Source organism: Vigna unguiculata, chromosome 9, assembly GCF_037176805.1.
Source record: "Vigna unguiculata cultivar grain cowpea cultivar isolate G323 ecotype 2 chromosome 9, ASM3717680v1, whole genome shotgun sequence".
NCBI lineage: Eukaryota > Viridiplantae > Streptophyta > Magnoliopsida > Fabales > Fabaceae > Vigna > Vigna unguiculata.
Window position 1 is genome coordinate 30,722,360 of NC_140800.1, and position 27,317 is coordinate 30,749,676.

The 27,317-nt window shown below is 31.4% G+C and overlaps 2 protein-coding genes across 4 annotated transcripts; both read right to left on the minus strand.

Annotated features, from left to right (window-relative positions):
* Nucleotides 1-1,300: 1,300 nt before the first annotated feature.
* LOC114162841 (ASI1-immunoprecipitated protein 2-like) lies at nucleotides 1,301-6,030 on the minus strand. 2 transcript variants are annotated; one of them, XR_014984489.1, is made up of 6 exons: nucleotides 5,871-6,030; nucleotides 3,917-4,002; nucleotides 2,290-2,742; nucleotides 1,937-2,149; nucleotides 1,720-1,797; nucleotides 1,301-1,632 (listed from the first exon to the last, which is right to left on the minus strand). XR_014984489.1 is itself a non-coding variant. In XM_028046818.2 (6 exons), the coding sequence occupies exons 1-6, from the start codon at nucleotides 5,889-5,891 to the stop codon at nucleotides 1,559-1,561; spliced, it is 972 nt and encodes a 323-aa protein (XP_027902619.2). In that variant the 5' UTR covers nucleotides 5,892-6,030; the 3' UTR covers nucleotides 1,301-1,558. The 2 variants fall into 2 exon arrangements, 1 of the variants encoding a protein (XP_027902619.2); XM_028046818.2 differs by having other exon boundaries at nucleotides 1,720-1,844.
* Nucleotides 6,031-7,067: 1,037 nt separating this feature from the next.
* On the minus strand, nucleotides 7,068-14,964 carry LOC114196278 (uncharacterized). 2 transcript variants are annotated; one of them, XM_028086872.2, is made up of 8 exons: nucleotides 14,848-14,964; nucleotides 9,417-11,088; nucleotides 9,242-9,332; nucleotides 8,977-9,134; nucleotides 8,811-8,862; nucleotides 8,621-8,700; nucleotides 8,437-8,530; nucleotides 7,068-8,007 (listed from the first exon to the last, which is right to left on the minus strand). In XM_028086872.2, the coding sequence occupies exons 2-8, from the start codon at nucleotides 10,362-10,364 to the stop codon at nucleotides 7,484-7,486; spliced, it is 1,947 nt and encodes a 648-aa protein (XP_027942673.2). In that variant the 5' UTR covers nucleotides 10,365-11,088; nucleotides 14,848-14,964; the 3' UTR covers nucleotides 7,068-7,483. The 2 variants fall into 2 exon arrangements, with proteins under 2 accessions (XP_027942673.2, XP_085522216.1); XM_085666090.1 differs by lacking the exon at nucleotides 14,848-14,964 and having other exon boundaries at nucleotides 9,417-12,047.
* Nucleotides 14,965-27,317: the final 12,353 nt, after the last annotated feature.

Consider the following 27,317-nt stretch of genomic DNA (forward strand, 5'->3'; position numbering starts at 1 on the left):
CCAGCCGAGCGGTGCCCTAGCGCTGGGACCCCTATAGGTCTGGAACGAGATTTTAATGCTGAGGCTAAGCGCTGGCTGCCAGATTTCATGTTTGCTATTTTGATGTGTTTCATTGCATTAACTTATCTGAAATGAATCTTTTTGACTGTCTTGGTATGCTTTGAGTGAGATTGGGTGAATATGGACCTGTTGTATGTGAATTATGGAGGAATTTCATGGAGAAATTCTAAGTGTGGATGAGGTAGGGTATGCAAAGACATAAGGACTCAGTTTTGGTTGGTATCCTGACGCTCCAATAATCATTAAAGCTCATATAGAGTATAATGAGTTATGTCGTGAGGAGTAGCAGGAGGTCTTAGCCACTGGACTCGATCAAGTCTTTGGCGCGAAGGAGACTTACCTGTTGTGATGATTGGGTGATAACCCCTTGAGGCCAAACTCTGCAGAGTTTGGGAATCATACACGGTGCAAGCCATCAAGAGGTCCGATGTTAATTGCATATATCCGGATGATTGAGTCTAGAGTTGAATGGCGTGTGAGCATTGGAATGTTCATGTGTGAATTTGTGATAATTGATTGTTATTATGTTGTTACTCTAATGTAACTTTCTTTAAATCATTATTAGCTTACCCTTGCTTTCTGTGTTTCTGTCTCGTATTGTATGTTTTCCTTTTGCGATGATCACCTTTTCGGTGGGAGCAGATGTGGTTGCAGTGTTAAGGGCACTTCTGGAGAATGAGGATCCATCGTTTTAGGTTATGGAGGAGCTTTCCAGTGGGAGCTTTAGTAGGGGTCAGTTTAAACATAGAGTTTACTAGTTTAGTTTAAGTGTATAATTAATATATTTTTATAGTCATATCTTTTGTAAGACTGTATTAATATATTGTGTACACTGGATTATTTGGTTTGGCATTATGATGAAACTCCCTATTTTTTTTATTAGTTTCAAGCTGCTTGGGATGTTACAAAATAGTGTCAAATTATAAATAAATCATGAATTCACATCCTATGTGAAAACAAACACATACTAAATCAATTCCCGAAAACACCAAAAGATCAACTCTTATTCCTATTTCACATGTGGCCACGTGCGAAAACATTTGACAAGCTTTTGGAGCCTATTTGCCCTATAAATAAACCTCAAGTAGAATGTAATGGTCTCTAATATTTCAGGGGAAAACAAATTAGTAACCGAACCAAACATATACACTTTAACCCACAATTGAACTATTATCTCGTGCTGATGGGAACAAAGACCACAAAGAAGCTCTAGCTATCAAGGGTAGCGTTTTACAAACAATTTTATATATAGTTGATGAAAAATGTTGTATACATTTAAGCTGAAAAAGTTACTTGAAAACATCCCACAAATAAAGCTTTTTACAAATTCCTGGAAAACTAGGTAAGTGATTGAATTAACTGCCTGTTATAGCAAATTTTCTAAATCATAGACCCCTGTATACTGACCTGTGAAAATATGCTCAATCTGACCTGATACGAGATTTCATAGAGTTGACACGGCAGATTAAGAAGCCACAAACTGTTTCTGTTCAGGGGATTAATTGGGCCTAATATCCCCAACGACAGACTTTGGTTTGAAAACACCCCACAAATAATACTTGTCACAAATTCCTGCAAAATTAGATAAGTGGTTGAATTAAAAACCTAACACAGCAGATTTTCTAAATTTACATTAAAAGCCGAAGGTTTAGAACATACTCCGATCATTTGGAGGTAATAGATGTGAAGAAAAAATGAGGAGCTCTATGTTGTTAATGACCGCCTTGAGAGCAAATTCTTGTTCAATTACATCATTCATCACACCATCAAAAATTAACTCATCCCTAATTGATGTTAGAGAATATACAAAACAAGGTTTACATAGAAATTACAAAACCATTCAGTATGGAGAATATATTCTATTGATAAAGCATACCTTTCATAATGTGGAAAGAAATAGAGACCAATACTATCACCGTTAGGAGGAGACATATCAAACCTCTCAGGCCAAATACCACGCCTTGATAACATCTCCACGTCAAGCAGTTTAGGAAGCTCTGTCACTGCCAAATGCACTTTTGAGCAAGCTCCGCTTGACGCATAAGCAACAAGACCAAAATTTGTTGCGTTGTTCAATATAAATTGTCCCCTATACATGAAAAAATGTTTGTAAAAATAAGGTGCATAAAAAACCCTCTAAGGGAATTATAACAAATTACTTGAACTTCATTTCAATGATTAACAGGACAAAAGCAGCCTCAACACAGAAAAATAAAGTAAAAATCTCACGTCCAAACTGGATCACTAAGTGGGTGAGCACGGCTAGGCTTGTCAAATTCTGGATAACTATGGTCTTGAGTCGTTAAGGCTTCAGAGTAAACATATTTCCCATGCTCCAATGCTTGCTCGTCAGTTAAAATATTTATAGGACCTTTAGGTGATTCAGGCTCCTCATAATAGATGCCATTGTCTTCAAGGATCGGTTGTCTCTTCTCAATGTCATTTTTCCTATGGCATTCGGTATGAAAACCTTCAGATGATCTAACAGATTTTGGTTTTCTAACTGCAAACCTCTCCTTTTTCATTTCTATCCTTCTATATTTTGCTTCAGCAACATGAGTTACACGCTTGCTTCTTCTTAATTCTTCAGATCCCCATCTTTTGGGGTTACGTGGTGCACAGTCCTCACATTTCCAGATAATTGTTCCATCATCTTCTGTATAGAACTCGTCTAAACAATATCTGCAAATATATAAACAATTGTTCCATCATCTTCTGTATAGAACTTATGTAAACAATATCTGCAAATATATAAACTATTTGTTAAGCACATTTACATATATCAGGCTAGAAAGAGAAGTACACAACATCTTAGGTTCCAGTTTTATACTTTCACTTCTCCACTTGAAACACAAGTATGTATGAATTGTGGATATATTCAGATCACATCAATATATAAACTGGTGCAGTGTAAATTAGAATCAAAATAAGACGAATATTAAGCTCCTTAATAAATTTACCACTTAACTTTACACGTAGTTTATTCTATAGAGTTGCCTCTAGAACCTCAGAGATTTAGTGAAATATTAGCTAGTTAGTCATTTGAATTTACAAATGCAGCAACAATTTCTCTAAACAAATTACTTTCCTTCATAAAGTAATAAAATGATAAATCTAAAAGTGGTAAGTGACCTTCAAAGAAGAAGAGATTGGAGGTTTATATGCAGAGGAGCTTGCTAATCACATAAAGCTTTCAGTGACTTTCACAATAAGAGTTCAAATGTTGTGGTTCCTATTTTTAATACTCAATGAAACTGCAATATTTGAATTCATACAGCGAAGGTAGCTAATTAAAAATAGAAAATTTGAATCATAATCAATGAAGCCCATAAAGTGGTAACCTATAACTCTAAACTTATAGCTTCTAAATGTAGTCATTCAATAAAAGACCTAGCAAACTGATATTGTTGATACATGGTAGATTGATCAGGGATAAAACATTACTGTTGAGAAATTCCTGCCGCAATTGTTATAATTTGGCAGATCTTTTCGTTAATGTATAACAACTTGTAAGACAAAAGTACATAATATACATGCTCCATCTTGAGGACATCTTAGAACATATAATGTATATGTACATTCAGTTAGTTCATTAGTTCTACTTTTTCTTTCCTTTTATTTAGTTCCAAATTACGATTTTCATATAGTCATATTATAATGTGAGCCTCAATATTTTTTCCTTATTCTTAAATTTTTGTTAGGCAATCGAGAATAAACAAGCGTCAATATTGAAAATTACAGTACCGATGGCTTCCTATTTTTTCCAATGTATATAAACTAGAAGAGACAAATAAATCAAATTCCAATTCTGTTCTGACATACCATATAATATCATACAATGCGAAAAAACACATACCTATGCTGAACACACGCTTTACATTCGACGCAATATACGTGGCACTTCGGATCTCCTTTATCACCACATATTAGACAGATATCTGTCTATCAAATTCAATGAGACAATTATGGACACGCATTTTAATATTAGGCCACGAAACAAACTATAAGTAGAAATGTTTTAGAAAAAGGAAAAATATTGCTATCAATAATCATAGATAAATTCTAAATTGGTTGAGTATCGAGATAAAAGACACATTAAAACTGCGCAGCAAAGCACAAAAAGGGTCCTGTCAACATTTTCTATATATTAAGAGCACATAAACTCATCAAAACAATCACAAGGTCTAGTATCCATTACTCCTTACATATCCACTGTTGAAACAAATTAAGAAAATTGGGGCAACTCAAAAGTCAGAAAAATGCAAAATTAATTATTCCTTAGCATATCTCCTAAAGGAACACGTTAACAAATGCAGCATTTTCTAGTTCAACTTAAGCAACTCAAATATGGGTCAATTACCAGTTGCAACAAATTTCTATGAAGTCGCAACTCATAACTCAAAATTCTAAAGGATTTTGAAAACAAGATGCAAGTTATCGGAAGTAAAAATTATTTTAACTTCAGAACATTTGTATCTTATTTTATGTTCAAAGTGTTCATAACAATCTTTAAAATCCGTTACAGAATTATGCTATCTAGCACATTCACACGACACTTTTGGGGCAACATTAATGAGGATGCCCCTAAAAAGATGTCATAAAAGAAAGAGTATTGCTAGTAGAGACCCGTTCATGGTAAACACTATGCATGGCAATATATAAGCCATAGAATTCATATATATTTTAACAATTTTGAATATACTAAAAACTTATTTAACCTTAATTTTAACGATTCGAAAAACACTTGATTATAGAGATGCATCTAATATTAACACAACACTCTACTCCAAAAGTAGGTTAAATGATCTTTTCAGTCCTTGTAAGTCTATATTTTTCAGTTAGACATTCAATATTGACAAATAAGTAAATAAAAAATCACTGAAGTCTAGAAGACTTTTCTGACTTAAATTGTAGGAAAGGATTATAAGAAGTGTTAGCTTGTGTAGTTGAAGCATCACCAAGGCTAGTGTGGCCAGGTTTAGGGAAAGAACTAAAAGCTAAATTGTCATAACTTAATAATTAACATTTATAGAAGTCTAGAAGACTCTTCTGGCTCAACAAATTAACTTAGAGCAGGATAGATAAAATTGAAAAATTTATCAGTGTTTAAAAATTGAGATAATAATAAAGAGTGAAGCCTGATTTTAGAAGCTTGGAAGTATGTTTTTATTGCTGAAACGTTTAGAGAAAAAAATCTTTCTACAAACGCATATCGTATAGGAAATAGAAAAAAAGAAAAATTCTATAATTTAAAATTATTTTATAGATAAACTAAAGCAACCTTTTTCATAATAAAGTTGATATATATAAGTGTATTCTTAATTCATTTATTTATTCTCTTCTCAAACAGTATCTTTAGAAAAGTGTTCCAACACAAAAAATCCTAATGTTAATAATATTAAATAAGGTAAAGCAAAAAAGAAAGAGTGAGCAACTAAGAGTGTAAGCGACTGAGAATCGGAACTGGTATAAATGTGATTTGATTGTTCGAATTCTAGAAAAAAAAAAAAGTTTTGAAGAGTTAGAGAAATGTGCATGTGCGCACACTTTTTGTCTTTTTGAATTAGAATAAAAGAACAATATTGAATCGCTAAACTTTGACTAAGACGGTATCGTCAAAATTCTGAGAAACTCCACTGCCAAAATTGACTGAACTAGTTTCGATCTTTCAGAATCTATTCTTGACGAGTATAGTATTATGTATAAAAAGTTGCGAAATTGTTGGAAAGAGAAGTTCACATTGCACCATGAAATTCAAGGGTTAGAGAAAGGGGGAAAACAATGAAAAGATGGGTTATGAGGTGGTGTACCTTTTCACGCTGATGAATCATCTTCACAAATCGCTTTCCCTGAACCGATGAACAAGTTTCGCCAAACGCTGTGTTCTATCACATGTCTCTCTTCTGTTTTCATTTTTACTCTCTTTTTTAACCTTTCGCACTACACCCTAGGTCTTTCTATTTTCTCTTCAGTCTTTTTCTTCACATAACCTCATTTACTATTTTATTAATTATTAAGTCGAAATTTATTTATTTATAGTAATTATAATGAAATATGAGAATGAGATATTAATTGTTCCTTACTTGGTGTCATTTTTGAAGAAAAGGATTTTACTAGCATGGTCCGCAAAAAATAACAACTCTTTTTTCTTTTCCTTGTATACATAGAGTTAAAATCGTAAGACATGTCTATTTATCTTTTCTCATGAAAGTACAGTACTTTTTTACTATTTAATTTAGATTTATTATGTATTCTGATTTGTTTAACAACTTTTTTTGAATATCTGCAAATCAAGACAAACAGGACGATACATGCACTGCGTTAATCAGATACTGAAATGGATATTTTAATCATAACGGCAATAAAGCATGTCTTTTTTGGGTACGATATATATATATATATATATATATATATATATATATATATATATATATATATATATATATATATATATATATATATATTTTACATAAAAGCTATGTTTATTTTCGAAGAGGTTTTATGAAAACTAGCGTAAACACAAATTGACTTTGAAATAATGGCACAAAATATTATCAATTTTGTTTAAATTATTATTTTCCTTCACTGTCAATAAGTAATGAGTTTTTTTATTTGCTAAGTTAAAAAAATATAACAGTCTAAAACAACTAATTTCACATATTACACGTTAAACACGTTTTGTTATTAGTAGATAATTATAAAATATTAAAGTAATTATTAAATATTATATTCATGAAGTCAAAAAACATAATTAAACAAACGAGCTTAAGCTCAAACCTTGTATTTTTTTAATGTCAAAGTCAAAACTTTAACTGGACTCGTTAATGAGTTATGTACTTAATCATCTTTTTTTCTTTTTTCACAAACCAAATTCAAACTTGAAGAATATAAGGTTAGGGTCTACTTGTTTATACATCTGTAAGAAGAAAAGTTAAGATATCATTGTTAATGAAGAGAAACTGCATAAAGCAAGAAAAGCTCGTATTTTGAACAAAAATTCAATTGAGTTTTCTTCTTTTTATTAATCTATACCTATCGTATAAGTTAGCTAATATTCACAAAAATAAATGTTACAATAAGAAAGCTGAGGGTTCTGGTGGCCTGACTCTACAAGCAGACCACCTTAAATCGGTGACATACTAAAACTGTAAATTTACAAACTCGTGGAATATGTCAACAATGTTTGACATGTATCATGAATTCAGTAATGAGAATAGTCGTAGTTGAGCACAACACTGCTCAGATAAACATCTTTCTTACTCAAAGCCTCAATTTTTCTGTAGGTTATGCTACGAATCCAAGGCCCTCAAACTCTTCTATGAATCTCCATCTTTTACCACCTTTAACATGGAAAGCCAAAACCATAGAACCTTGAATGCAAAGTAAGCAGTTACTTTATACTCCACAAAGCCATGCCATTGTTCTAAAGCCTAATTGGAAGTCCAAAGTTATGGAATGTCTTTATGGTTCCATCACAACCTGCTGCCACAATGGATAATCCCCATGTTTCTGATACGTATTTTTGCTTCTGGTGATCAAATTCAACTTCTGCAAGAGGTAAATCCCAACTAGGAAGCTTCTCTTCGGGCCATGTAACAGAACCCCTGCATGTACCATCAATGGAGAACCAACTTCCAAAAGAAAAACGTTCTGATTCCCTGACACCATGAGCAGCTTCTAGTTGGGGTTGCATTTCTGAAGAATAGTGGGCCAAATCATTGCCAGAACCTCTTTCTTCTGCAGTCATGCTAGACCAAGGTATTGCAATAGTAACCCCTTTAGAGCCAAAGTACTCACAGGAATACTTGGATTTTGTACTTTTTGGAGAAGTGTTTCCCAAGTCATTGAAGTTCCACATGTACACACGAGAGTCTCCTCCTACTGAAATTATATGCTCCCCACCAGAGGTAAATGAACCAGACATTTGACTTCCAGACCTTGGAAGAGCTGCAGAGAGTAGTATGATCAACCAACTTAGAACATTCCATGTGAATTAAGTATCAACAATGTCATAATGTAGATGGTGGAAGCAAGTTTTATCTTAACTTGTAAAAGCCACAATTTAGATTAGGTGAAGTAAAAGATCACATAAGAACACATGCAATCTGTAAATGGAAAATAAAGACTTTCTGTGCTATATGACATGCATATAACTTTATATCAGATACAGAAGGTGGGCATTCAGTTTAAGGATGAAATGTTCGACAATTTCTGTGATAGTCGCTCCAAGTTTAAAACTTGAAGTGTTCAACAGTGTTTTTGACTATCAATGCAACCAGATGAAAAGATCATACTGAAAAATCTTGCAATTGTTTAAAGATATTAGTAACTAATTCAACAATCATGTGGTTGACTACTCATTGCTTAGTGCTCTACCTTTATATGTTTGAACAAGTTCAATGCCTTCCAATATTCTAACTTTGGAATCTTCAGATGTAATCATAACTCTCTGATGGTTTTTCTGAGAAAACTGCAATGTAATAAGGGTGTTGAAATGTAAGCAAAGTAAGAGAAAAGTATAAATTTTAGAGGTGACAAAGTTTCAAGGAAAAAATAAAACCTGAATGCCTGTTATCTTGTTGCCAGACGTTCTCTTCTTTCCATGGACACGAATTTGCGCATCAAGCTGGAAATGTTTGCCTAAACAATTAGAAATACTATTTAGAGACTTTAATTCATATAAGTTTTGCTATTTCACCCTACTAAAGGGAGTTCAAGACTTAATTAACTAGTAATCCGCGGGTTAATACCTGAGGTGACATAAAAGCGGCAAGTGCCTGTGAGGGAACCGACTACAAAACCCTGCACAAGTGAATAGTCATAGGTTCAATATCTAATGAAGAAAAAAATCTAGAATTGTGATTAGTAACAAGACATACAAAATCACAGAGATTCGGTCAAGAAATCACAGCATACTTGTCCATCTGGTCGGTAGCTTATAGCACTTATCACATCTCGAATGTCTGCCCAGTCAACAACTCGCTCTTCATGGATACCCCATATTCGGACTTTGCCATCTATGCAACCACTGATGAAGAAATTTTCGTCAACCGGGTTGAATTGAATGCAAGTCACTGTTTCCATGTCAGAACAAGACAAAATGGTTATTACACTTGTTTGATTAAGATATCGCAATTTCCCACATTCTAGAAAATTATGAAAGTAAACAAACCATACTTACCATAGTCTTTGTGATGGAAAACTCTCAGACATTCATTACAGCCAATTTTCCACAAGCGAACAGTTTTATCCGAAGAAGAAGAAAGGAGAGTCTGCAAGAGGAACAAACTCTAGATCAGATTTAACAAAGTTTGTAAATGGTCTAAATATAAAAAGCTTTTGCAAATGAAACTCACATCAGAATTGGACCAAGCCAAATCCAGGACATCGCTGGTATGACCACAAAATTCATGCAATGGTGATTCCTCGACTTTCAAAATCTTGTTAGGAAGAACAACGAAGGATTGGCTTGAGTGTTTCTGCTGAGAACCAGAGGAGCCATGTTTCACTTTGCTAACAGCACTGTCTTCTGCATTGAAGCAGATACTAGATGTATTCAGTGATGTCACACGCCATATGCGTATAACACCATCTTCACCACCACTAGCCAGATATTGGCCATTGGGACTAAACTTCATAGTCCAAATCAGGCCTTCGTGAGCTCTAATCTCTTGCCCAATATACAGTGCACTGAACTCCATCCACCTCTTCTTATTCTGCTTTACTTTTATTCTACGAGTTTTATTTGGCCCTGAATTCAACTTTGAACTGACTTTTCCCCAACCTCCTTTTTTGTTGCTTACAAAGTGTTTCCACCAACTTTTCTTCTCTTCCTCTCTAGCCTCAGCTTTTCTATGTCTAACCTCTTGATCTGTGAAAGAAACCTCATAAATCTTCCCTTCTAAACTTGCATCTGGTTTATCTTTGGGGCCTCCTTTCTGATCCTCAGAAGTTGTTTCGCTTCCCGAGAGAACCAACTCCTCAGAAACCTGATCATAAGGCAAAATACAACTACAAGTATCCGAAACTTCCTCACTATCGCCGGTCCTCTCCAGTTCAAATCTCACTGATGAGCTATCAGAATTCATCATATTATTATTCTCTTGAGAACAAAGCTCGGAAGAACCATGATGCCACCCCATCCCCTGCAAAAACTTTCCCCTCCTTTCCTTCACGCTCACGGGCTCATTCGCCCAAATCTCATAACCCGACTCTTGTTCTGTCAGAGCAGACCCTTGGGTCGGTGAGAAACAATCCACTGAGTCAAAAAACACATCAAAATCTCCCTCATCAGAGACCAGCATAGCTTGCAATCAAACGCAAATGTCCCACATACGAAGAGAAAATGCCACCTCCAACCCTTCCCCTGCTTCTGCGACACCTTAAATACACCACACCCCCAAAATCAAGGGAACAAGTTTCTCTCGCTGATGGAGAAAAACTAAACTGAATATAAAATGCCACCACCACAAACAGGGACCAAGTACGAGGAACCTCTCAGAAATTCAACAAAACAGCCAATGACAACACTTGTTGGCATGTTGGAAACCCTCTAAAGACCAGGATCCCAATACTTAAAATAAAAAAAGAAGTATAATTTATTCTTCAAACCCCAATAACACCACAATAGAATAAGTAAATTCAAAAGCAGAACCTAGAAGATACACAAGAAGAAGCCAAAACCGTTTTGAGGCGAAACGCTACCCTCTTGAATTCAAAGCTATCACCGACCCTATTGCAATGTTGGCCACAACACCAAGTCCAAGGTCAAACAAAAGAAGTTCTCCGAGTGCAGTGAACCAAGCGATTCAAGACACAGAGAGACTGGCGGAAGAAGAAAAGTGTTGTCACCTAGAAAACAAACCAACCAAGCCACCTCGAGATTGAAGAGTGGAACTGCATGCACGAGCCGCTCACGCGGTAAACAAGATGTTACTGTTCTCCATACTCTGCAACTGCAACAACCACTCCACATTCACCTCCACGCTTTTGCTGTAATCCCCCACCTATTATCTCCCTCTGTCGTAACTAACCAAAGAGAGGGTTTCGAGATTATTTTATACTTTAAAATAATCATCAAATAGTGACACAAGTTTAACATTGACTGTGTCATAAAACAAATAACAATAATAAAATAAGAATGGTATTGTTGCAACATTACATTAAAAGTGAAGAGACAAAAAGTACAGAATTTTTAAAAGCATTTCGCTTTCGATGGATAGGACCTGCTACGTGAAAAGAATATGCCTACATCAAGCATAAGTGTTGCTGAACCAGAAACCACAGATCAAAATTTCAGTCCATTCAATTCACCACAACAGCATCCAACTCCATGGTCTTTTCATTATGCCAAAAGGTTTTTCATTTTATCAAAATCTTCTTTTTTCTGTATTTGTTTGTTGGTAGGGATGTGAAGGAAATATATAACTAACAACAACACAGGACACCACGCTACAATTTTTAAAAGGGGGTTAGTGATATTAATTAAGACCAAGATTAGTATAGCTAGATAATTCCATGATTGATGATTCCTAGCATTGTCTTTAAGGCGCATTAATGGCTATAAGAGCTATTGTAGAGATAAAGGGTTGAAATAAAAAACACAAGTGAAATTGGTTTGTGAAGTAGTGGAGTAGTATTAGGGTGAAGTAGTACTGGGTGCTATGTAAGTGCCTTTTACCCTTCATAGAAAAAGCGATGACCCGAAAGTGTTAAGACCTAAGGGTGACATAGGTGCCCACTTGGAGCGCCATAGGGGTTCCTTATTACAGCAAAACATAATAGCACCCCTCTCTTCCTCTGCAATGCAGTTCAGATTTTAATTTCTTGGGCTTCGTGTGATGTTTTGCTTCCACCATTAATGAGGGGTTGTTGGTATTGTGCAACAAAACTAACACTGCACCCCTTAATAGCAGGACTCCTCTTCTTCAACCCAAAACCTCTCATTTTTTTCATACTTTTTTCTCTTGAAATTGACATCTGATCAGGTTTTCCACAAAACATTGCTACTATTCTCACGACTTTCACTACCAGCTAACTAGCTTCCTCTGTAGTTTTAAGCTTCTTCGTATTAAAAAGAATTTACCATATATATCACACACTTCAAATTTTAACTATCTGATTCCTTCAAAATATTATCTTTTCCATAAAAAATAAAACATGATTTTAATTCTCAAAACTTATGCATGTGCATAGCACAGTTCCATTCTTATTACAAGATGCAATTCCTTACTTGCCCTCCTATCTCTTCTTTTGTTTTCTCTTCTACTAATAGTCATGACAAATTTTTTATGTAAGTAATTAGATTCAAAAATAAAAAAATTAAGGATTTATTTATATAGTACTTTAATTAAAAAAAAAAAGTAAAATTGATCTTATACTTCCACCATGCACTAAAGACAAAAAAAATAGGATTATTGCATATATTATAATGAAAACTGTTGCATCCTAATTTTTACTATATGAAAGGAAAATAATAATAAAATATTACAAACCGTACGATAAAAAGAAAAAAAAAATGAGTTGAAGAAGACATGAACTACAAATTAACATACAAAATACATTATTAACGTGAATTGTCGTTAGTAAAATTTTTAAAAAAGTTATATTAATATTAATAATTTTACCATACAATAATGTATAATAAATATCAATAATAATATTGTCATTATTATAATTATTAATAAAATACCTTGGCTTCATGTTAATGACACTGAAAGGACCTTTCTATGTCCAGGGTAATCAGATCTCTGTAAACCAATTATGATTTTCACTTTTTTCGAAAAAGGATTTCTGAATTTAAAAAAAAAAAAAATATATATATATATATATATATATATATATATAGATATACATTTGAAACTGGATTTTTCCGATCTTTTTAGCAACAAGCCACTACAAGAAACTCACATGACTAGGTTGAATTACCCATCATTCATTTAAGAAGCAATGGAAGGACTTTTTATCAGGGTGTGTAGCCTTTTCAGGGCATAATAATGTGAGTAAAAACTATTTGAAGAAATGCCTAAGAGTGTGGCAAAGCAATTTTCACATCCAAATTAGTTTGAATCCTTGGAACTGTGTGGGACAAAACTGAATCGAAATTGTGCACGACATATATGACTTGAAAACAACTGTGAAAAATAAAATGCATATGATAAGATTGATCATAGTATACATCATTATCACGACTTAGCATCCTTCGAACCTTCCAAAACCTTCCCAAAGTCACAACTCAATCTCTCACTTTAATTTGAAAAGAGTGATTTACGATATGAACAAAGTTCCTTCTAGTTGAAGAGATTTACTTAAGATAATAAAAATGTAGAGGGGAAAAAATTGAAATAGATGAATGTGTTAGAGAAATAGGCATGGACCATATGGTAGGTGTATGACACTAATAAGTGTGGAGCCACAAGCACTGGAGTGTAGGGTGAGAAGCCCCTTTCAATTCTGATATTTTTGCTTCATTATCTGTTTAATGTTATCCCAAACCGCACAAGCACTAGCTGTAATATAATGGATGTTTCAGAATCATGCACTCGTGTTGCTTCGTGCCAACTTCTTCCAAGTGTGTTACCATGTGCCCGCAATAATTAAAACGAATTAAAATATTAAAAATACAGTGAACTATATTGTAGGAACTCTGACACATATCTTATTTCTCCATAAAACAAACCATATAATGTTCATTACCGAATCCTTCACATGCTCAATCAAGTCCTTTAAAGTATGCTTTGTGGCTGATGATTATAGTTGTATTTTAATATGATTGAAGATAATAATCATCATCAACATTCAGATATGTGTGTGGTGTTACTTTTTTCTTGTTTTAAGAGGTTAAGTGTTTGTGAGAGACAAACAAAGATGAAGCTTGAAATCTAACATAGCCGCCACTGGGGAATTTCATATTGAACTGTTGAGAGTAAAGACAAGAGATATGTGAGAATTCTCACATGCATGATGGATGCTTTTTATTCTGGAATGACAAGACGAGGGAAGAGAAGGGCTATTGAGGTTTTGTAAAGACCTAAATCTATGTAGCATTTGCAGATTAAAGAACATAAAAATCAGAGCACTATAGCAGATTTGATACTACGAGGACACCTTTTTAGTATCATTAAAATGACCCTTGTGGTGTTGGAAGTTTATAGATGTAGCATCGTAATTTTGAACGTGGATTTTCTCAGGAAAAAAAATGAGAGAGAAAATGGAATGATGAATTAGTCCTACTAAGTTTGGTCGCCAATTTCAATCGCAGAACAAGTATTGCATACCATGGAGCAGTGGCATGTTTAAATTATTAGGCGTTTTGCAATGCCAATCATGATATTTGATTTCCCTACTCTCTTGGGTCGCATTCACTTTCTCATTTTGCTTTACAATAATGGTTCAGAAATATCAGAAAGGTGTAAAGAAGGGAAGAAAAAGATGAGGAAGAAAACAAGATAGGTGATTTCATTCCAGAAAATAGTGAGTTGCACTTCCAGAGATTTCCTTTCTAAATTTGCTTTTATCCCACAAAACAATAAAGTGAAGCAAATGGAGGGAGACATGGCGAAAATAGGCACAGAAGGAGCAACAGGGTATCTGAAATTGACACAAAAATTAAAGCTTTTTTCTTTCTCAAAAGCCATAGGAGGAAACTTCATACGTGCACACAAAAAATTCATTCATTCATTCTGATGATGGAGTGCAGAGACAGAGAAAATTATAGAGGCTATGCATGAGAATTAATTAATTAGGATGAAATAGTAGAAAATTTTCAAGTGTGAAGTGAACACTAACCTCTAGGGACCCAGCATGGTTTGGTTCTTCAAAACCTTTGAACTCAGATTGCAATCAAAGACACAGAGGGCAAAGCAGTGTCATAATTGATGTCTTTTTATCTATAGTAGCTATGTACTGTCGTGTATATATATATTTATAATTCTTGTTCTCCTGAAGAACCAAGGCCACTTTGCTTTTTTCCTTCCACAACTTCACTTTTTATATGCTTCTTTGGATGATAATTCTTTAAGAAAATTAATTAAAATACCAATTTTGATATCGGTTTTAAACATAATTTCAAAGTATATTGCTACTATTTATGAGATCAGATAGTGTTTTCAAAAGAGTGTGATCGTAATTTATGACTTTAGCACACTCTTGAGAGAAAAAACAAAGGCAAAAATGTATAATCATAAGATACTATAAAATGTGATAAAAATATTATAGAATAAAAACGTAGCAAAAGTTTATTTTATTTGATATTCGATACACTAAAATAACATTACGACAAGTGAAGATTTTGTGTTAACAATATTAATAACAGTATGATTACAGTTACAGGTGTTAAAGTAGTAAATATAATAAGGAATAATAAAAGAATTCGCTTTGTAATATTATTTTTAATTTAGCTACGTACCTCCAATGAAAATAAGAGAAATGCTAAACTAATAAAAAAAAAACATTCTGTTATTTTAAAAAGCAGTGAATTATAAAATGAGTTTATTCAAAGAAGAGGTGTTTAAAATAAAATAAAATTGATAAAATTTGAATGTATGTTATGGTAAGAAATGCAAATAATGGGATGAAATAATCGAGTTTCACTGTAACACTGAAATTATTAGGGAAACGTGGAATTGTGGAAGCCACGGAGGCAGGTAGGGTTGTAGGCCTCTAGCATCCCTAGTTGTTAGGGACAAATCTCTCTTCAATCTTCTCTCGATTTCTTCTCATTTTAAACCAAAAAGTTATCACACTTATCCCTATTATAATCAAAGCCCACATTTTGTTTTTTCTATTGCAAGTATTTGACTCTCTTTTTTCCACGCAAATACTCAAACTCTATCTTTTTTTTTCTTTACAACGAATCATTTGCTTCTATTTTTAATATTTTTTACTTCTTAATTTATTTAATGTTTGATTATCCGATTAAATATATTTTTAGTTTCTAAATTTAAATATAAAATTAAAATTTATTTATATCCCAAGTTTTAATATATTTTAATTTTTAAACTTTAAGATTTTGTTTAGATTAGATGGTGAATTTGGGAAAGTGAAAATTAGTGGATTTGAAGAGAAAGAAAGTTGAGAATGAAATTGTTTAGGTCAAGAGAAAGATGGTGAGAAATGAAATAATTTTAGATGAAAATTTGTAAAAAGTAGGAAATGATGTGATGAAATTAATAGATTAAAAATATATTTAAGTGATAAAAATAAAATTTTATTATTATTTATACTTATTGTTATTATATTTATCATTATTATTCTATTTATATTATTATTTATTATTATTTTATTTATATTAATATTATTCTCACTCCATTATTAATATTACTATTATTATTTATTTTATTTCTATTACTATTATTTTATTTATTATATTTTATTTGATTTTAATTAATTAAATTTATTTGGCTAATATAAAGTATTATAAAAGTTAAATAAAAGTAAACTTTCTGTCAAATCTCAAGCATGTGAGAAGAGAAAGTTCAATAAAAACTTTTGTTTCGTTTTTTCTTATCTTTTGTATCATAAAAAAAAAAAAAAAAAAAAACTTGATTGCATTTCTTGTTTCTGATGTTCCATGGCCGAAACCAAACACAGTATAAAATTTAATGAATTTTGTTGTTTTAATCAAGAAACGTTAATTTTTTTTTATATCATACACATTTGAGCTCAAAGGGTAAGCTTAAAACACTCTTTAACATGTAAAACCAAATTAATGCATGAGTTAAGAAAAATATGTGGATTTATTTTTAAAGTTTGTAAATTAAAATATATCAAAATTTAGAATATTAATGAATTTCAATTTTATATTTAAATTTAGACACTAAAAATACATTTAATAATTAATTTTGTTTAAAGCAGAAAAATACCTATAAATGAAAATTAAGTTTTCTCCGGTGTTATATTCATTTGAAAATTAATAAGCTTGTTTTTGAGTGTCGTTGTTTGTTTAATAAGTTGGTTAGTACTTTACTTTGATTGAATGCTTGATGTAAGTCTTAATGTCTAAAAGTTATGACCTTCCTTTGTTTTGAAGCTAGTTAAAAAAAAATAAGTTCTTAAGTATAATCACGAGCGTGTTTAAATGAATGTTCATAATTTGAATCCTATGTGTTGGAAAAGCACATTACAAGATGGAAAGTGGAGAAGATCGATGAATTCAGAATGATTTGAATATAAACTGCAGTTAGTGCTTGCATAATGCCTTTTTGTCTCCTTCATCCTCATACTGCATATGTTGATACATAGAATGTTTTCAATATTTTATAGTCTCAGTGCAATGGTGCTACCTTTTCTTGTTCTTAATTCACAGGGGAGGAATAAAAAATTGTAAGGAATGAAAAAAGAAGAAGAAGAAGAAGGAGTAAAAAGTGGAGTAAGTAAGAACAAAAACGAAAATAGAAAACAACAAGTAGAGACCAATTCAAAGGGCCCAGACAGCAGGGCTAAAAAGTTCATGTTTCATCGTAGTTTTCATGGATCAAAGATACAAGGAATTCTTGCTGGCTCACCAAATCTATGAGGTTTTATAGGATTTTATTATTGCTGTTACAAATTACGTGCCCAAAATCTAGACCCCACTCACATGCCAATCACCTTTTCGTTTCTTACGTGTCTCACTTCATTTCATTCATTTTTTTCTCTCTTAAAAGATGAATTTGTGTATTTTATTACAATACTTTGTTTTCCTGTCATTATTGGTTTCCACGTGATTATCAATTAATTTTAAATACTTGTGATCAGTTTCAACTTTGAAGGAAAGGGAAATAACATATATAAGTGTTTCAAACTTCATTCCACTTTTTAAAATATTAAAATCAACAACAGGATGCTCCAAATAGTTGACTGTAACACTAAGCTATAAAACAAATGCAAAAAAAAAAAAGCACACTTATTTGGTCTCCATCATTAACCTCAATTAATTTTGTTCGAAAATTAGGGTTATCCGTTTTAAAATTCTTTAATGTAGATTAAAGACATTCTACAATACATCCAAAAAAATCTCATCATAATCAATATATACGTTCTCTCTTAAGTCCTCAAAGGAACAAAATCACAGAGCTTCTTGGAAAGAAAATATAACAACTTTTTGGGTGGGAAAATGTAATAATATCTAAGGTTTAAAATAAAAGAAAAGGTGTGATTTAAATATTAATTATGAAGGAAGAAAAGTGTAAATATTTTATAGCACAGAATCGCAAGCATTAACTTTGGGTGAGATCCGTGGATTATGTTTTGTTGATTGAGCAAAAAGGTGGAAACGATACTGGTTGGGTGGAATAGTATCGATTATTGTAGTGTTATTTTTCTACCTGCGAATTTTCCAATGAATATTCAATTGCTCCACACTGGCATTTCGTCTTTCTCGTGTAGAGATACCTATGATGGGTCACTTTATATATATGATTTGAGACTATCTTCAAGATACGAAGATCCTCTTCTGCTTAATTCGTTGCCTAATCCACTACCTTACAATGAAAAAACCATGTGAACACGGATTTCCCCTACCAAATCACTGATATTTATCGACAAAACTCTTCATAATTGCGCTTTTCCCAAGATAATCTGCAGATCACTGCAATCTCTTTTACAACTTTTTAAAATCATTCTGAACCAATTTCTTTTCATACAAAACAAAACCTGCACACATGCACATCTAACAATGAGCTTTGTGGTCCATAAATTGTTCTTCAACATGTTTTTAATACAGGTCAACAACAGAAGAAGAAGAAGAAGAAGAAGAAGAAGACAAGATTTGGGGAGTGTGAAAATGTTTTTTAATGATGTAAATTTTGATTCTTGAACACAGTTTTTGACGTTTAGTTTACGATGATGAGGAAGTGAAATATCTGTAAGAAAAAGAGGGTGGTGTCTGGAAATAATTCTAGAAAAGGGAGTATACGTAGTTTGGTGTGGGACGTGTGTTGTTGTTGGGTGTGGCGTTTGTTGTGTGTTACATCAGAAAGAACAAAAACAGAAAAAAGCAGAAGAGAGATAGAGTAGAGTGTTGTTGCATGGTTTGAGAAAAATTGCATTGCATGTGGGCAATAGAAGGAACGCGAGAGGTTGAGGTTGAGGTTGAGGTTGCGGATCGTGGTTGAAACACATAGGTGCAGCTAGGTATGAAAAGTAAATGGTTAAGATGAAATGTAATGTGAGGTTTGGATTGTGATGTGATGTGGTTGAAAAGAAAAGCAGAAAAGTACAATACCTGAGACAGTGATGTGTGTGAGAGTATGAGACCGTATAAGTGTGGGTGAAGAAGGTCAATGACCCTACATTCTGCACTGTCCATAGAATTGGGTCCTTGTCGCTTCTCTGGGGAACATAAATTATATTTTAATTTGGAAGAACGTTGGGTCACAGTATCTTTGCCACAAGAGCCGAATCTCCTAGGCTCAACTCAATGCTTCTTTTTATAATGGGCTGGGTTGCCTTCTGGAATCGACTCCTAAAACTTTCCTTTCCTCACCTTTTCTGTTCATACACACTGTATTTTTCCTTTCTCAACCTTGCTTAGTCTTTCACTTTCACTCACCTATGCAAATCACAATGCATGCCATTCATAACTCTTCACCTTCAACTGAATTCAAGGTTTCATTCAAAGTAAATATAAAGAGAATGGCATGTGTGTTTAAAATATGTACAAGATGTATAGACCAAGATTGAAGAGCGAATTAGAGAATCCCAAATTTAGAAAATTGAATCGAGACCTATAGTTTTTACAAAAGTTTGAATTTCTTTTTTCTTAAGAATGAAGATTTGTATTAAAATGAATACAATCAACCAATTATGTTCTTAATTATTTATTAATATTTACATGTTTTTAATCATAATAAAATAAAAATATATTTAATTTTTTTTACTCACTTTCTCTCTATCCAATCAATATCCCTTTTTATTTTATTTCTCTTTCATTCTTTCCTTTTTTTTTCACTTGTTCTGTAATCAAAACAAAGCTTAGATCTTATTAGAAAATAATAGACATGTTTAATTTAAAAGGCAGGAAACAGTAATTTTAAGAGCAGTTTAGAAGGTAAAAAAAGTTTAGGCTTTGTTGTTATTGGATTGTAACAAAAAAGAAAAAAAACATTGCTATGTGAGGGTGCTAATAGAAATGAGAAAAGCTCTTTCTCTTCCAAAGTAATACTCTTGCTTTCTTCCTTCTTCTCTTTTTCCATTCTTCTTCCTCCTTTTTAACTAAATCAAAATCAAATCCTCTTATATCTGAGAAAAAAAATTGAGGAAAGCAAAAGAATCAAAGGTAGAACAATCAAAGAAAATAAAGAAATCAAAGCAAATGAAGAAATTGAAGGAAAGCTTCATAAAAGGATGATTATATAGAATATCAAAAAAAGGTAATTGAATGGTCATACGATAATCGAGAAAGAGAAAAACTCAAAGTGTATTGAAAAAAGGCAGGCTTAGCTCTATTTTCTATGCTCAACTAGAAACCAAATATGTTGTCCTGTATTTTCTACTTCCATGTCTCAGTTCCTGTACTATGGCTCAAAGTGTATTGAAAAAAAAGGAACTCATACGATAAAATTGAAGAAGAAGTTACACGAAGATCGAATGAGACGTTGAGTAAAAGTAATTGTTGCAAATGTGGACTTAATAAGCATAACTTATGCAACATGAACAATTTTTAGACAGCTATTCCAATTATTATGTAATTTTCTTTTTATTTTGTTTTGGCTTAATTGTCAAAAGGGAGAGAGAAATACAAAAAAGTTATTTGTGTCCAAAAAGGGGTGATAAATTATATTTACAAGAAAAATACTTTGAGAACGCCACAAACAAAATAATGATAACTCTAGTGCAGATTGTAGCAATTTGGGTCACCATTTTAGTTTATTTCTTTTACTAGTTCTTATTTTATCTTTGGTAATTTAGTTTATTTCATTTACTTTCTTGCATCTTTATCTTGTTAGTTCCTTTATTTTTTTTCGCCAGTTTATGCTTTGCACAATTTTACCTCTTTTGCAATATTCATCTTTTAAACCATACTAGTTTAATTCACCTTCTTCTTCATCATTACCATTCACGCCATTGAAAACAAGTTTAGTATTTCAAGATTATTTAAGACTTTCAGAAGTCTGATATTGGAAAGGAATGCATGATTTCTTAATTAACATTCAGATAAGAAGACAATTCAGTGAATTAGATATATTTGTAAAATCAATTCAGTGGATCAATGCCTCATTTTACTAATGTTAATCAGAATACTAGGGGGCAATTCACAAAAGTTACTAGTTGCAAAAAAATGGTCAAAATAATCTTCCCTCCAACATGAGTAGTTTTATAACTACTTATGTTGGACTGCACATGAGTATAAGAGCATAACATATACCCAATGGAGGAGGTAACAATAATGGGGATAGGTCATCGATGTGTAATCTCGAGAGATATCCATGAAGCATGCCTACATCACTTGTGCCAAGTTCTAATAGGATGAATAATAGAGATTCACTTAGATTTGGATTTGAAAGAGATATTGGGAGAAATAATATAAATTTTGATATCGTGAGGGCTGAAATATCTAATGCATCTTTTTGGAAATCATAAGACAACAAATAGAAGGTAAAAAAAAGGTAGGAAACATTAATTTTAAGAGTAGTTTAGAAGCTAAAAAAAGTTTAGGCTTTGTTGTTATTGGATTGTAACAAAAAAGAAAAAAATAACTTTGTTACGTAAGGGTGCTAATAGAAATGAGAAAAGCTCTTTCTCTTTCAAAGTAATACTCTTGCTTTCTTCCTTTTTTTTCCCATTCTTCTTCCTCCTTTTAAAATAAACCAAAATCAAATCCTCTTATTAATGATATTAATATCGAGAAAAAACATTGAGGAAAGCAAAGGAATAAGAGGAATAGAACAATTAAAGAAAAAAAAAGAGATCGAAGCAAATGAAGAAATTGAAGGAAAGCTTGATAAAGGAATGATTATATAGAATATCGAGAAAAGGTCAATGAATGGTCACACGATGATCGAGAAAGAGAAAAACTTAAAATGTATCGAAAAAAGGCACTCATAAGATAAAATCGAAGAAAAAGTTTCACGAAGATCGAATGAGACGTTGAGTAAAAGTAATTGGTGCAAATGTGGACTTAATAAGCATAACTGATGCAACATGAACAAATTTTAGACAGATATTCCAATTATGATGTAATTTTCTTTTTACTTTGTTTTGGGTTAATTGTCAAAAGGGAGAGGGAAATACAAAAAAGTTATTTGTGTCTAAAAAGGGGTGATAAATTATATTTACAAGAAAAATACTTTGAGAATGCCACAAACAAAATAATGATAACTCCAATGCTGGTTGTAGCAATTTGGGTCACCATTTTAGTTTATTTCTTTTACTAGTTCTTATTTTATCTTTGGTAATTTAGTTTATTGCATTTATATTCTTGCATCTTTACCTTGTTAGTTCCTTCATTTTTTTTTCGCACGTTTATGCTTTGCACAATTTGACCTCTTTTGTAATATTTATCTTTTAAACCATATTAGTTTAATCACTATTAAATATTCTCTTTTACATGATAATTTTCTTGCAAATTTGTTATATATATATATATATATATATATATATATATATATATATATATATATATATTACCAATTTTATTTTAAACTATGTACAATTTCAACTTATGATTTTCTTTTTTTAAATTAGTAGACATAGCGTACATGCCAAGAAAGACTTTAATTAATTTTAAGCACGGCTCATGGTTGCAAAGTATGGGACACATGTGATATGTGCTTTGTAAAGAGGTGAATCAATATTATTAAAATCTTTGTTAGTTAAACAAAATTATATGTTCTGTAGTGTTGTCTAAATATAATTGATTATGTCTTGGTTATTATTAATTATTATTTCACATAAAAATAGAAAACAAAATTTATTGCAAGAAAAGACTTTATCATGCTATTTTTTCTAAGAATTTTAATTAGCAGGTAATTCTTTTGTGGGTAATTATTTCGTACAAAATTATAAAATTTGCAAGTATTTCCTACAAAATTTGTTGCGAAAAGTGTTTTATAAAAAATATTTTGCAAAAATCTTAGTAGCAATTTCCTGTAGTTTTTTTTTTCATAACAAAATTTATAAGTATTTCCTACAAAAAAAAAACATCAAAACAAAATTGGTAGGAAATATGAGCTTTTTTAGTAATGAATTCACCTTCATCTTCATCATTACCGTTCATGTCATTGAAAGCAAGTTTAGTATTTCGATATTATTTAAAACTTTCTAAAAGTCCTATATTGGAAAGGAATGCATGATTTCTTAATTAACATTCAGATAAGAAGACAATTTAGTGAATTAGATATACTTGTAAAATTGATTCAAGATATAAATGGTTTACACATAAACTTTGTATTAATCATTGAATCTTGAACTAACATACTCTTATTTAGATTGAAAAACAATTTGTTTGCTAGTTCCATTAGAAGAATCCACATCAAGTTTGTTTGGTTGACTAAAAATACTTGAACATGCATCGAACCAAATTCTCAAGAAACAAATTGACATGCACGGTGGATCACTTGTGTATTTGGCTATTTAGTATTTACACAAAGGGGTCAATTCTAAACCACTCCAAATTTGAAAAGTGTATCAATGTATGAGATTGAGAAGTGGTAGAGTAATTATGGCTTAAACGACATAAAGTTCAACAACTTCGACAACTAGTGGATCAATGTCTCCTTTTACTAATGTCAATCAGAATACTATAGGGCAAATCACAAGAGTTGCTAGTAGCCAAAAAATGGTCAAAATAATCTTCCCTGCAACATGAGTAGTTTTATAACTACTTATGTTGGACCCCACATGAGTATAAGAGCATAACATATACCCAATAGAGGAGGTAACATTAATGGGGCTAGGTCATCAATGCATAATCTCGAGAGATATCCATGGAGCATGCCTACATCACTTGTCCCAAGTTCTAATAGGATGAATAATAGAGATTCACTTAGATTTGGATTTGAAAGAGATATTGGGAGAAATAATATAAATTTCGATATTGTGGGGGCTGGAATATTTAATGTATCTTTTTGGAAATCATAAGACAACAAATAGATGATAGCAATTATGAGATGGTAAATGTGTTATCAAGTCAAATGACTATTATTTTGAATTTTTTATTCAAACTACATCTAATAGTTTTCAAAGATTAGCATAACAATGGGTTTGAAGAAGGGATGCTTTAACAATTCCTCTAGGAGAGAATTTTTATAATCTTCATGTAAATCATAATAATGTTCATGTGTTATCAAATCATAAAAATGAAAATTTTGTATAACAAACCTTCATAAAGTACATAGGATAGGAGTGAAACCTTCAAAAGAAAATGTTTTCTTTTACAGTTCTATACGGACATTTACATTTACATGTATTTACATTCATTGTGTAAATATAATATGGACACTATGTTATATAATTTTTTTAACTTTTTCAAATATAGAGTCTAAGGGCATTGTGGACTTCTTTGTTTGTGAAAGAAATTCCTCAAGAATGGTAGGTGATATGACAAAGGACACATAATTGTGCTCACATACAATAGATACTTGCACAAACCCAAAATCATTGAAGGTTTGTTAACCATTAGACATTTGTACAACATAACAGGAAACAAACAAGGTCTTTTCAGGTATGTTGGAAAATATTATTTCCATATTACTATTTTCAGAGGTTAAGTTGCCATGACAACTTTGGATAAGTTTCACCATTAGCTTTTTCGACAAAGCACGATCTTTGTTTTTTAGATGACCTTGACTAATGCTCAATGCAAAGGATTTGGTAAGTTTTTCTTACAATTATTTTTTTACTTAGAACTATTATTAAAGTAATTTAATCCTCAATTGGTTTTACTTTTTTTTTATACCAAATTGTTTAGGATTCGCCTTTAGCATTTGTGAACTATGTTCGGGTTCACAAATGTTCAACTCAATGGATGTAACAATAAGGTTAAATGCAAGATACTAATAAGAAATTTTTCAAGGAAGTCTATAAAAAATGGGAGTAGTTTTTTTCATGAAACTGCACAGAATGAAGGAAGAAAATATCTTTGTGTTTCATGTTGAGAAGCTTTTTCGTGATGTCGATATAGATGTATTTGTCAATGACATTTAATCTTTCTTTTTTGTACTATGTTTTCATGATGTTCTATTTTAGGGGCATAGTTACTTTTTGAAGAACTATTATAATTTATTTAACCAAGTACATGAATTGTTTAGTATAAAATATGTTATATTTTCATGACTTCATATGTTTTTGTTTATTGTATATGTTTATGTTTATATTTATCTGTTTGTGTTCTTTATATGTCTAAAAAATATAGATTTTTTTTCATTATTTTTTACAAGTGTGTATTATTAACAAATTAAGATTACGTGTAAAATGTATGTTCAGTTATCGAAATATGTAAGTTTATTCAATTACACCAATATCATTATTTTGTGAAGAATATTTTTTTTTTCCAAAAGTTATTGCTATGATATATTTTTGTTTAATTGAATTTTAACACTTTGGTCCATGTACAATATACATCATATACAAACACTTTATTTAGAACAAATATTATTAACCCCAATCCAATGAATTTGTCTATATAATTGGATCTTTGATTAAAAACAAATAGAATGTTTATAATTATAATTTTGAAAAATAAAATCAGATTGTTTTGTCTTTATATATAAAAAAAAAAGACAAATAGAATAAAAAATGTAGGAACAAAATTCAATTTTAATATAAAAATTAAATTTGGTCTCATCTTCGACAAGGACAAAATTGGTCAAATTTAAACAAAATTGAGATTAAATTGAACAAAAATAACAAATATAAGGACCAAATTGAATATAAAACATTGACTTTGACACGTTGTTGGGTTGACACATAGACATTTAAAAAAATAAAAAAATAAAAAAATAAAAAAACCACAAAGTGACACATGCAATCACTGTTCATGGTCGTTAATGAACAAAATTGAACAAAGATTATTAACCCCAATCCAATGAATTTGTCTATATAATTGGATCTTTTATAAAAACAAATAGAATGTTTATAATTATAATTTTGAAAAATAAAATCATAATTTTTTGGTCTTTATATAAAAAAATCAAAAAATTAAAAAAAAAAGACAAATAGAATAACGAATATAGGGACCAAATTCAATTTTAATATACAAATTAAATTTGGTCCATCTTTGACAGGGACAAAATTGGTCAATTTTAAACAAAATTTAGACTAAATTGAAAAAAAAAATATCAAATATAAGGACCAAATTGAATATAAAACATTGATTTTAACACGTGACACGCGGCTGGGTTGACACATGGACATTTAAAAAAATTAAAAATACTAAAAAAAAAACCACGAAGTGACACGTGACAATCAATGTTCATGGTCATTAATGATTTAAACGGTGTTAGCAAAAAAATGACCAAATTGAACAAAATTGATGAAAATTAGGACATATTTGAGCACAAAAACAAAATTAGGACTGATTTTACAAAACTTGACAAAAATTGAGACCAAAAAGGTATTTTAACCAAATAAATTAATAAATTAATATTCATTCAAGTAATTCTTAAATATTAATTATTTTTAAAATAATGTAGATTACTACTATGTACTAAGTTTAATGTAATATGTGTTATAACTTAGATTATAATATAACTTTCTTTATATAGAGTTCATATTCTCTACTAGTTTTTTTTTGTTATTCTCTGTTGAGCATTAAAAATATATTGTGTTGGCATTTTAAATATCTTTTTAATGTATTTTAAAACGTCAAAATTAGTGATAATCAATGTATTCTAGAGGCACAATAGAGAAACAACACAAAAAAATCCAACAAAGAATCTAAATCTCTTTATATATTTCCTCTCTCTCTCTGTAGACTATTGTACCAAACAAAGCATCGTTTCACAAACCAAGTTCTACTCTTTTTCTTTTATGAATCATCCCCGAATAGAAATGCTTGAAGCACCAAATTTTAACTTTTTTTTTATGCTCACTACTAAAGACACCATCATTTCACAAACCCAATTCTTCCTTTTTGGTGAATCATCACCTAATGGTTGTGACTCAAGCACCAAAGTTTTACTTTTCTAATCTTCACCATAAACTAGCATTTACAAAAGCCGCCTACTTTTTCATTTCCCCAAACCCTGCATTGTTATTTATAGATTTGTCTGCATCGAATGCCATGGGATGAGTATTCTTCCCTCATTTTGTTTTACTTTTATGTGTTCTCTACACCA

Coding starts and splice junctions, on each gene's coding strand:
- LOC114162841 (XM_028046818.2), bottom strand. CDS start 5,891: ATGATTCATCAGCGTGAAAAG. Junction 2,743..3,916: donor AAAGCGTGTGTTCAGCATAG/GTATGTGTTTTT, acceptor ATATATTTGCAG/ATATTGTTTAGACGAGTTCT. Junction 1,845..1,936: donor TTCTTTCCACATTATGAAAG/GTATGCTTTATC, acceptor AACATCAATTAG/GGATGAGTTAATTTTTGATG.
- LOC114196278 (XM_028086872.2), bottom strand. CDS start 10,364: ATGCTGGTCTCTGATGAGGGAGATTTTGATGTGTTTTTTGACTCAGTG. Junction 8,863..8,976: donor GCTACCGACCAGATGGACAA/GTATGCTGTGAT, acceptor TCACTTGTGCAG/GGTTTTGTAGTCGGTTCCCT. Junction 8,008..8,436: donor ACTTGTTCAAACATATAAAG/GTAGAGCACTAA, acceptor TACTCTCTGCAG/CTCTTCCAAGGTCTGGAAGT.